At 43.5% G+C, this 11,216-nt stretch overlaps 1 protein-coding gene across 2 annotated transcripts; it reads left to right on the top strand.

The window, feature by feature from the left end:
• Window positions 1-428: 428 nt before the first annotated feature.
• On the top strand, window positions 429-11,127 carry LOC134156793 (lanosterol 14-alpha demethylase). 2 transcript variants are annotated; one of them, XM_062605165.1, is made up of 10 exons: window positions 588-786; window positions 1,518-1,616; window positions 2,646-2,822; window positions 6,305-6,431; window positions 7,562-7,736; window positions 8,052-8,171; window positions 8,614-8,809; window positions 9,269-9,364; window positions 10,037-10,205; window positions 10,880-11,127. In XM_062605165.1, the coding sequence occupies exons 1-10, from the start codon at window positions 634-636 to the stop codon at window positions 11,056-11,058; spliced, it is 1,491 nt and encodes a 496-aa protein (XP_062461149.1). In that variant the 5' UTR covers window positions 588-633; the 3' UTR covers window positions 11,059-11,127. The 2 variants fall into 2 exon arrangements, with proteins under 2 accessions (XP_062461151.1, XP_062461149.1); XM_062605167.1 differs by lacking the exon at window positions 2,646-2,822 and having other exon boundaries at window positions 429-786.
• The last annotated feature ends 89 nt before the right edge of the window (window positions 11,128-11,216 follow it).

The raw sequence follows: 11,216 nt of genomic DNA on the forward strand, positions 1-11,216 counted from the left end.
AAACCAGAGCTGAACACACTACTGGAGGCGCGGCCTAACCAGCGCCCAGTACAGGGGGATGACCACCCCCACGCACACTGCCCACGGGCGTTTCCCCCAGCCTGCTGCCGCAGGCGTGAGACGCGCTTCAGAGGAAGGCGCTAGGGCCACCGAGGCGGTCACGGCCACCCCGAGGAGCCTGGAGCTCAGGACCTCCGTCAAGCCGCCCGTCGGGAGCGCGAAGGGCCACGGCGCACACGCACCCTCGGCAGCACAGCCGTGCAGGCGCGGCCCGGCCCAGCCCCGCCCGCCCTCACAGCGGCCGCGCCCCAGCCCCCGCTCCCGGGGCGGTGCTGCCTCGCCCGCGGCAGCCCCCGCGCGGCGTCACTGCGTGGGGCCAACCACCGCCCGCGACCCCGCTTCCCCGCCCCCCGCCCGCCCAATGGCGACCCTCGCTGCCCGGCAGATGCCGTCACCCCGCGGAGCGCGGCCGCCGGTTGGCTCCGGCGCCGGGCATCGTCACATGGGCAGAGATCAGCCCAGCGCGGAGGGGGCGTGGCTGCCGCCGGCTCCGCCCCGCCCCGCGGCGCGCGTGGGGCAGGCTCAGTCGTGCGGGTGCCAGCAGCCCGGTGCCGGGTGCGTGGTGCTGAGGCGATGCTGAGCTTGACGGAGGTCGGCGGGTCCTTGCTGGAGCGGGTGGCGGTCGGCAACGCCCTGTCCCTGGTGCTGGCCGCCTCCGCCTTCGTGCTGAGCCTCGGCTACCTGTTCCAGCTGAGCTACCGGCGGCACGTCGGCTCCGAGCACAAGGTAGGCGCCTCAGGTCGGGAAGAGGCGGGGGCCCGGACCGCACTGAGGGGTGGGCGCCGTGGGGCGAGCGCAAGGGAGAGGGTGAGGAGGGGCAGACGGACGGGGGAGCAGTGGTTCTCACCTGAGGAGAGCCCTTGTGGAGGGGAGGGAGCCGGGAGGTGGGATCGGGTGTGCGGAGCGGGCTCTGGAGAGGGGGAGCGTTCGCAGCAGCCGCCCCAGGCGCGGGTTCTGAGGGAGCGTGGCGCTGGCGTGTCCTGCCGCCCCGCATGTTGGTACCGGGCGGAGCGTGGGTCTGGAGCTCGTGTCTGGTAGAGGCAGCGGCCGTGCCCTGGACTCTTTCGTCAGAGCAGCTTGCACGAAGGCTCCCACGCGTGTGTGAAACTCATCGCTAGGCTGAAGTTCGTGCCTTTGGGGACTGTTTAACAAATCGTCAACGCTGCTGTTTCTGATTGCCTTCTTTCCCATTGCACCATCTTTGTGCTTGCCTTTCTGAGGCAGGTTGGCAAGAGAAACCATCGTATTGGTTTTATTTTAACCCCTACTGCTTTTGAATGTGGCCCACTCTTACTCTATTTCAAAAAATCATCAGTTGTCCGAAGTTGGCCTTTTCACAGAAGTGTTTAAACAAAACACGGATAAAGCCTCCTCTGTGCTGGGTTTTTACGTAAAGGGACACGATTTTATTGCTCTCTGAAGAAAAATCAATAATTATTTTTATTTTTCTTCCTCAGAAATACCCACCGTATATTTCGTCAAGCATCCCTTTCCTTGGACATGCAATCGCATTTGGGAAAAGTCCCATTGAATTTTTGGAGAATGCTTATGACAAGGTACATTCCCCCCCATGATCAGCTGATCATCTGCTAAAACGTTTGTTATCTGTCCAGTTCTGCATCAGGAGCCTGTTTAAAAGTGGTTAATTCTCATTTACCACCTTGAATATGGAATAGGGACGTGTTGCACAATGTGCACAATGAATGCACCACAGGCTCCGGTTTCCACAGATCTTTTATGTACACTGTTGTTAGAAAAATAGTATTTTTTGACATCCCTTTTGTGATTCAGATTCAAAAAAGAGTACATCTCTGTGTTTGGATAATGCTGAATCATAAGTTAATTAAAAAGCTATTTTCATGACATGGTTTCTTGCCTTACCTGGGAGCTTTAAATCTCACTCTTTAACTAATCTGAGACCAGGCTGGAATGCAGCTGACCACCTGTGTAGGCAATTCGATGAGTTTTAAGGCCTCTCCAATGTTAAGCAGGCTGGCCTATAAAACTTCAATAGGTTTTATACTATGACAGCCCAAAAGGACTGGACTAAGGAAGTAGACCATTCCATTGAAATAAGATTTCTTGATCTGTTTCACATGGTCTTAAAATATTTTAGAGTCATAAGCTTAAATCTTAGCTTGCTTAGCTTAGAGAGGCAAATTTAGTATAAGAGGATCTGCTGGACATGGCCTTTACACTTGAAAATCTTGCTCTTAATTTCCTATGCATAATTCCAAATTCAGGATTTTTTGTAACAGTGTTTGTGAATTACCAAAGGCTGTATGTGCTGTAATATCCCTCCTGGTTTTTGTACTTTAACTGATATTTTACTTATATTTTTTTAAGCTAAATGGTTTTAAAATGTGCAAGATCTTCCGTGTTTGTTACAACATTAGGTATTACTAGTAAGTATGTTGAGAACAGAACTTAAATGTGATTTAAGATATTTCCATCTTTTTCAATCGCTGGATACTTTTAAGGAGAGAAAGTGATTTATGGAATCCTGTACATAAAGAGACACCAATTTAGTGATTTGTAATGTTCTTATTTAAAATAAACTTTGTTTGTTTGTTTTTCTCTCTTAGTATGGACCCGTGTTCAGTTTCACTATGGTTGGCAAGACATTCACATATTTACTGGGTAGTGATGCTGCTGCTCTACTCTTCAACAGTAAAAATGAAGATTTGAATGCAGAGGATGTGTACTCTCGGCTAACCACACCAGTTTTTGGCAAGGGCGTTGCTTATGATGTCCCTAATGTGGTATGTATTTTAAATAAAAGTAGCTTAATTTACATTCTGAGTAGGCAGCCCTGAGCTGTTGGCTCTGTGAGATGGAGTTGGGTGTTTGTATGCAGTTGCGGCATATTGCAGTTGGTAAACGATCTCAGGTCGATAACCAAGACTGAACATGTTTAGGTTGCTTGCTTTGTCACCTGGCCATCTGTCAGTCTAGATGCTATGTTCTTGAAACTATCTAATCCCACCATAGATTTAAAACTAGTAGGCGAGTCTCTTTTTCCTTCCCTTACATTATGCGACTGACTGCACCTGCTTTTCTCTTACAAGCAATTTCAGATCTTCCTTCTGAGAGACTTGTAAGAGTGATAATTTTTCATTTCTGCCATGCCAGGTCTAGATGCAGGAGTATTAATTTGACAGTTTGCACCACAAGATTTGTCTTGCTTAGACAGAAATCATTCTGTGGGTGCTTGCATAATACAGGCTGCATGGGTCTGGAAGCACAGTGGCTGTTTCCAAGTGCAGCACTGGCTGCTTTCTCGTTTGTGCATGCTGTCTGCCATGACAGACTCCTAAGCTGCAGAAACTAACTTTCTGTGGACAGACTTGCTCCATGGGGACTCTGGATTCGGTGTATGCTGACATCAGCAGCCTGTTGTACAGCAGAGCAGTCTGGTGGCAGAAGCACCATAGTGACATGCTTTATGTTTGGATTTTCAGTTCGACTTGATTTTGTTTGTATGAATGCCAGTAAGTTGACTGGTAATAAGTTTCTGTGGCCGTTGATACTTTTCCTCTTTAGCATGCCTCTTCATTCCCTCATGCAGTGATTGTTGCCTTCTTAATTATGTGCCTGTGGACCAGTAATCACTAGTCTCTTCTCCACACCTGCATTTTGCAGGGATCCACAAAATCTGTATGTTGTTCTTGTAGGATCATGGAATGGTTAGGGTTGGAAAGGACCTTAAGATCATCTAGTTCCAGCCCCCCTTACCCTATTCTTTTGAAAATCTCATATAAAACTGACTACTAACAATTTGCCACTTCTTTGTAAATTCGTAAAAAGAACTTAGTTGTCTCCTGCTTTGTTAGAAAGTGTTAAATCATAGATAGATGGTGTCATAAAGTTTGGAGGGAGGATTGGTTGTTTGGGTCGAGGGTTTTTTTGCACTTGATGGTCTTGAGCTCTTCTCATCACTTCGTGAATGAAGCCAGCAGGACTGCAGCCTGAATAACAAGCAGGAGATAGATTGTTTCTTATGTCCTGGGAGACCTCTTTCATTAGTGAGGCCATTCTAGCAGACTTGTGCTTACTAGTTCTGGCAGTAAGAGGTCTTCCTCAAAAAGGGAGGGAGTTGTGGATGCGTTTTGGAGGTGCTAGAGTGTAGAGGGTACATGACTCTGCAATACGGCTTTCAGTTCTTCTCTGGTCTAGACTAGTTTCAGAAAAGTGTCTATGAATCAGACGCAGACTGCAGAGTTAGCCAGGTTTTCACTGTGTTGTGCTTGTTCTTTGGCTTCTGACTGTCGTGGGATGCCTGCTTGAAACTGAAAGGTGCTGATTTGTCCTTTATCCTGTGAAAGTTCATCCAGTTCTTACAGGTGTTTTGCCTTCTACTTTCATACTGCAGTGTACAGATGATTTGAATGTCTGTCTTCATTCAAGAGCTAGTTCTTTGACGGGATCTAATTTCTTCTTTCAGGAGTTTTATAGAACTTTCTATCAGCTCCTTGGAAATGGGCATTTCTCACAGCTGTGCTCTTTAGGACCTACCTCAGTGGTCCACCATGTACTGTTCTTTTTATAGTTACCCTAGTTTTTTCCCTAGAATGGTTTTGAGTTCTGTTTTAGTCAAAAGATTAATCTTTTCATATTACTGAGCAAGTCTTGGGTGTCTGTGGATACATCTACGTAAATCATATGTTTGACTTCATCCTTTTAATCTTTTCCCACAGCTAGGAGTTGCAGGGGCTTTGCTATTGACATAGACTGGTTAGCTCTAGTTGTAGGTTTCTCTCTGTGAAGCTAGAGAGGTGCTATGTCCAGTTTGGCCAGAAGACCTGTTAGGGGTGAGCTGTTTTCTTGCATAGTGCTACCACCACGATTTCATTTCAGACATCTACTGAAACAAAAACATTTTAGTAGGGGAAGGCATTTAGAGAGCCATTTAAACTTTTTTTGGTGTTTTGCCATTGATGGGTCATCCAGAACTTTTCAGGCTCCTTTCTTTCTGCTCAAGCTGCTAAGCCTCTCTCTCTTCAGTATAATAGTAACTTTCAGTCATGTTTTTAGAAGAATTACCCCTTACTCTTTAAAAGGAAGAATTTATTTACTAGTAATTCTGATAATTGCTTATTAATATGCATAGTCTATATGTCAACACAAGTTCATTGTCTGTCTCCTCCCTCCAAGTCTGTATACAGACGGTATTGTGTCAAGAGGAGCTGAAATGGCAGAAGCTTGTGTTCACTCCTGTGTGCCATTCCTGTCTCCATTGAGCTGGAGATTGGCTAGCATGTTGCAAGGGAAAATGTGCTTGTCTCTCTGCTCTGTGGCATGTGTATGATCTGATAGACTGTTGGAGTCCCCACTACATTCTGAAAACAGAAGTTTCCAGGAAGTAACCTTTCTTTTTGTACCTTTTTGGTTTGTGAAAAACTTCATACGACATCCAGAGCCCTTGGTGGAGAGACAATTGTTCGTATATTACTCATGGTATGGTGCAGATTTATAGGACAGATGGTCTCATTTGTAATTTGGGTTTAAAAACGGGTTGAATAATTTTCTGAGTCAACATTTTGTCAATCCAGTGAATGGTTCTCATACAATGAAGGGCTTTATACCAGTAGGTTTGTTAGCTATGAATCTATACAAATTAAAAAAAGAAGAGGTAAGAAGGACATGAAGCTCACCATTTTCCTAGGAAGCAGTTTGCTTCCTGTTTCTTTGTCTGACTTCCTGGGCAGTGAAATCAGAGGGCCGCATAAAGGAAAGGTGCACCTCTAGACCAGAGGTAAGGTATTAATTACTGCATGAGAGAATGCAGACACTCCAGGGGGGAGAAAGCAAGGAGGCCACATCACGAGGATCACAGGCTGAATCCAGACTTTGCAAGGACAGACCTGATTATGTTCGTGATTGATTATGTATCTAAAGATCTAGAGTGCATTCTATGTTTCAATCCTTAATGCTTCTTGTATCTTCAGGGATTAGGTTTAACAACGGTACTAAAACCGTTTTTTGCTTTGGTATTGCAAAAGAGAGAATTGCAGCTCCCTTGAGCTAGTGTTTCACTTGGATGTTGCTAACTTGCTTAAAAAGCAAAAGTGGTGGAAACCAGAATATTACCAATTAATTAAATTTGAGTATCTGTTGTAGCCTGCAGTCCTAATCATAATCTCTTTTTACTTCTGTATGTTCTTACAGTACAAATGATAATAAGTTGTTAATTACATTCTGATGATCTTTGTACCGATTAATTTTTATGTCTTGGTTCCTATAGGTATTTTTGGAACAGAAGAAGATGCTCAAAACTGGCCTAAACATTGCCCAGTTTAAACAGCATGTATCGGTGATTGAAGAAGAAACAAGAGAGTATTTCAGAGCGTGGGGAGAGAGTGGAGAAAAAAGTAAGTAAAATCAGATGCATTTTTCCTCTGATTTTCTGGGAAGATGTTAAGGCAAATACAGTATGTTTTTGTAAATGATTTTCTGTAATATTATAGAAATGAAGAATGACATAGGTAAAATTGTACAAACATAAGAAGAAATGCAAAATGCAGATTTTGTTTAATCAAAGTTAAGGCTATTGGAGAATAAAGCTGCTCAGAAGATCATTGACAGGAGTGAAGGACTATGTTTAGATTTCTTAGTCACCTCACAGAGTGTACCTGTTGCCTGGCTGAATCAGGCTTATTTTGAATGATACGAGTGGGCTCAGCATAACCCCTTAGTCCCTTGGAAAAAATACTCCTCTTGCTTCTTAGAGCTTGTCAGAGGTCTCAGCTCAGGGATCTTCTGCACTGAAAAGCCGGATTCTCAAAGCTGATAGGGTTGTTGGTGATCTCAGTGGAATTCCTCTTTCATTTCCCACCTGTCTTTCCCAACACACCTGCTAGACATAGCCCATTACCATAGTTGCAAGCCTGCAGTGGCATAGCAGTGTCAGAAATGTAAGTTATTTAAACATAAATATATCTTTATATATATAATAATTTGTAACTATATATTTATAGTTACACATGCAATCTTTCTATAAGATGGAATACTTACATATTGTACTATGGTTAATATTTATTTTGTAAGTATATAATTTACATGTAATAGTTAATAGAATCTGTAATTTTATAAAGTATCAATACTACTGTATAAAAATAATTCAGGGGGCAGCAAAACTAACTGGTTTCCCATGGATTTGAATTTCAAGGTTGGTTGATGATTTCTGCTTAAGGTTTGAGCTTGCGCTGCATGGCTTGCTTTGGAAGGATTATTAGCTCTCCCAGAAAAAATTCTAAAAAGGAACAACGTAGATCATAGATTTCAACAACTTTTTCTAACTAACAAGTCTCAAGAGAGACCTGATAGACACACAGAGATTTAAAATCAGATGTTTCTTCATTCTCCTCGTAAAACAATCTACAACGCTATTTAAAACTGTTTATCTGTGTCCAGGTACTTATTTTCCACAAAATAAATACATAGAACGTAACATCTTGCCAGAAATGCATCTTCAGTAACATTTTTTCAAATCTTCCCTCAGACCTGTTTGAAGCCCTTTCAGAACTTATCATTTTGACAGCAAGTCACTGCTTACACGGGAAAGAAATAAGAGGCTTGCTGAATGAGAAGGTGGCTCAGCTATATGCCGACCTGGATGGGGGATTTACTCATGCTGCCTGGCTTCTGCCAGGTTGGCTTCCTCTGCCGAGCTTCAGGTACCAGAAAGGACAGATGAAGCAACTTAAATAATTTTATCTAAACCTCTTTGTTGTTTTGATTCCTCTGTTCACTTTCCTGTTCCCCTTCCATCCCCCCCACCCCACCCCAGTTTCTTGTTTATAAGCTATTCTAGGACATCCCAATAACTCCTTATAGGCATTTTGAGCAACCTGGTCTAGTGGAATGCATCCCTGCTCCTGGCAGGGGGGCTGGAACTAGATGATCTTTAAGGTCCCTTCCAACCCAAACCATTCCGTGATTTTGTGTGTTATTTTGTATAAAGTTGTTAATAGAAGTGGTTTGAATTGCAGGCGTCGAGACCGAGCACACAGAGAAATAAAAAATATTTTCTACAAGGTTATCCAGAAACGTCGAAAGTCTGAGGAAAAGGAGGATGACATGCTCCAAACTCTACTAGATGCTTCATACAAGTAAGCCAAGAGTTTGAAGACTTGTCATTTATAGATGTTTTACTTTAGCTTTGATCTTTTCAGTTAAAATGATCTTCCAAAGAGTAAGAAATATTCCCTCATGTTCCAAGCTGCTTTAGTTGCCAGCAATTGGTCCTAGCTGTATTCTCAGAAACAACTTAAACACCATAGTAAATGGGTATTCAGAGTTCTGAGATTTTCATCAGTGTTCACAAGGTGGCTTCCTTTCTCTTTGCTGGCTGTTGGGTTATGATCTTCTTCCAGGCTCCTAGAGAGTCTCTCTCCCTCTGTTCACCTTTCTTCCTATCCCTGGATCTTTCACTGCTCCATTTAGGGTAGGCAACGAAAGAGAAGGAGGAGAAAAGCAGTAGAATAAATTGTAAGTGGTTCTGTAACTGGAAACCTGATAAATGAAGCTCTAATGTAACACCCCTCAACCCAGGGATGGGCGTCCTCTGACAGACGATGAAATTGCTGGGATGCTCATCGGGCTGCTCCTGGCGGGGCAGCACACATCCTCCACCACCAGCGCCTGGCTTGGCTTCTTCATAGCCAGAGACAAATCCATACAAGAGCAGTGCTATGCAGAACAAAAAGCAGTCTGTGGGGATGATCTGCCACCATTAACTTATGACCAGGTTTGTGTGTTACATTATTCCTACTGGGTATTTTTATGCTTTTAGATGATTATTTAAAAAAAAAACAAAACAAAAACCCAAATATAGTCACGTTTTGTTTTTTAACCAGTGTTGACTAAGGAAATTACATGATGCCTATTTAAGAAATGACTGTTATGTAGAGGAGGATCTTCATATTCCCACTGAGGAAAGGGATGCAGTGTGGCCTTGTTCTTTAATTAGGCATCAGAAAACACTCCTGAGACAAATTAGTAAGAAACTAGTCATATTCCATGGCACTGGTCAGAGATTTTTCCCTTCTTAATTGAACCAAATGGGGAAAAAAGAAATGATAAGGGTAGCTAATGAAGTGCAAATATGAGCTGCTTACTCTTTTGTTTTTAAATGGTATAAAATACCATTTTGTTTGCATTGAATAAACTTGTCTGTCCTGATACATCATTTTCTCTGTATTTTCAGCTCAAGGATCTCAGTTTGCTGGATCGCTGTCTAAAAGAAACGTTAAGGCTTAGACCTCCTATAATGACCATGATGAGGATGGCCAGGACTCCCCAGGTAGGTACAGGCATTGGGGCGAGCTTCACTTCCCTACAGTAGGGTGGGCAAAGGCCAGGTGAGGGGTGTCCCTTCTGACAGGAGGAGAACACAAAGGAGCAGTGTTTACTGGCAGGGACAAAAGTTAGTGGCAGCCTGGGCTGCATCAGTGGGCCTGTAGCTGGAGCTGGCTGAAGAAAGCAACTTAAGTGTAGCTGTTGGTCTCACTCAGGCTTAGATTGGTTCTACCACTTCTTAAAAGACATCTTGTGTTTGCCATGTATTTTTAATAGTTATCTTAAAAAAATTTGGCTTGCACTTAATACAAGCTAGGTAAATCCAAAAGAAATCTTGCTGTTTGTAGAAGATAGATAGAATGTCAAGTAATTTTTTAAATGAATGGCCCCCTCATGGCAAATGCTTTCAATACATGGTAAGCTTACTCATTTTCTTAGAAAACCCTTTCTGTAGCATTGTGACCTTGTTAAAGCAGCTGAAAGCTTCCTGTAGCTACTTGAGCACTGTGCCCTGTACAAGTAAAACAGGAAAGTTTTAGGCCACATTAATTTTAAATGAGCTTAGCCAAAAGCTCTCCTGAAATTGAAGCCTCATGATGCAGCACTTCGGGCAACACTTTAAAAAGAAAAATGGAGAAATTTTGTGACGTGTTGAATCTTGTTTCTTCTCTTGTAGACTGTTGCTGGATATAATATTCCCCCTGGCCATCAGGTCTGTGTATCTCCCACTGTTAACCACAGACTCCGGGACTCCTGGAGAGACGCCCTAGACTTCAAGCCTGACCGGTATCTCCAAGATAACCCAGCCGCTGGAGAGAAGTTTGCATACGTTCCATTTGGCGCTGGTGAGTAAGAACAGGCGCTGCCTTCCTGAGGGCTGGCCCTGGAAGTGGCTCACACTGGTCATCTCGTACGGCACCACCCCATGCTGCAGCCTCTGAGAATAGATACTTGTTCTTTCACTGCCTGCCTGAAAGCCTTGTTGCTGTGGAAGTGCTGTTAAAGGCATGAAGCCGATGATAGTTTTGCATTAGTAATAGCTGTGTATGTCACTCAGAGTAGCAGTCAAAACAAATCTTTAGGTTAGCATGTGTGAAATTTGACTCGAGTCTTTTCAAGTCAAGGTAAAAGCCTGGTACTATAAAGTCAGTTAAAGGCAGGGAAAAGTCTGCATTTAATTACAGCTGCCAAAACAGTTTGCAGACATCACCACAGTAGGGTTACAGCTGGTATCTTTTCTCACTGTTGCAAAAGCTCCTTTGGTGATACAGAAATTTAACGCTTCAGGTGAGGACAGAACAGCATAGTCTCATTCACATTGCTAATTAACTCAAGTCTCATTTTTGCAGTGACAGCTTATAAAACCAGCAACACTTTAATGGAGCTCCATAATGGTGTACATGCAGCATCATGTTTGGAAAGCAGCAATTACTGTCTGCATAAAACCTTTAAAGCCAGCTTGTTCTCAGGTGACGTAATAACCAAGTATTCTAACTGCTTTTCATGGCTTCCCTTGCAGGCCGTCACCGCTGCATCGGAGAAAACTTTGCTTATGTTCAGATTAAGACTATTTGGTCTACTTTGCTTCGCTTGTATGAATTTGATCTCGTCAATGGCTATTTTCCAACTATAAATTACACAACAATGATACATACTCCTAATAACCCCATTATCAGGTATAAAAGGAGGTCACCGTAAATTCTGCAGCTAAAGCCCTACTTATTTAAATTGTGTAAACTAACAGACTTGACTAAAATTGTGACAGAATGAGAGGCAAATGGAAACTGCTCTTAGGGAAACAACCATAATCTACCATGTGCAAAGTCTTTGCATTTCTTGTTTGCCCACACCATTGA

Source organism: Pezoporus occidentalis, unplaced genomic scaffold, assembly GCF_034315485.1.
Source record: "Pezoporus occidentalis ecotype Australia unplaced genomic scaffold, CSIRO_AGI_Poc_V1 ctg9, whole genome shotgun sequence".
Classification (NCBI taxonomy): Eukaryota; Metazoa; Chordata; class Aves; order Psittaciformes; family Psittacidae; genus Pezoporus; species Pezoporus occidentalis.

What these genes read in the sequence shown, in the direction of transcription:
- LOC134156793 (XM_062605165.1), top strand. Translation starts at nt 634, where the DNA reads ATGCTGAGCTTGACGGAGGTCGGCGGGTCCTTGCTGGAGCGGGTGGCG. An exon ending in GGGAGAGAGTGGAGAAAAAA is followed by an intron (nt 6,432 to 7,561) that starts GTAAGTAAAATC and finishes ATCTTCCCTCAG; the next exon opens with ACCTGTTTGAAGCCCTTTCA. An exon ending in CTACTAGATGCTTCATACAA is followed by an intron (nt 8,172 to 8,613) that starts GTAAGCCAAGAG and finishes CCCTCAACCCAG; the next exon opens with GGATGGGCGTCCTCTGACAG.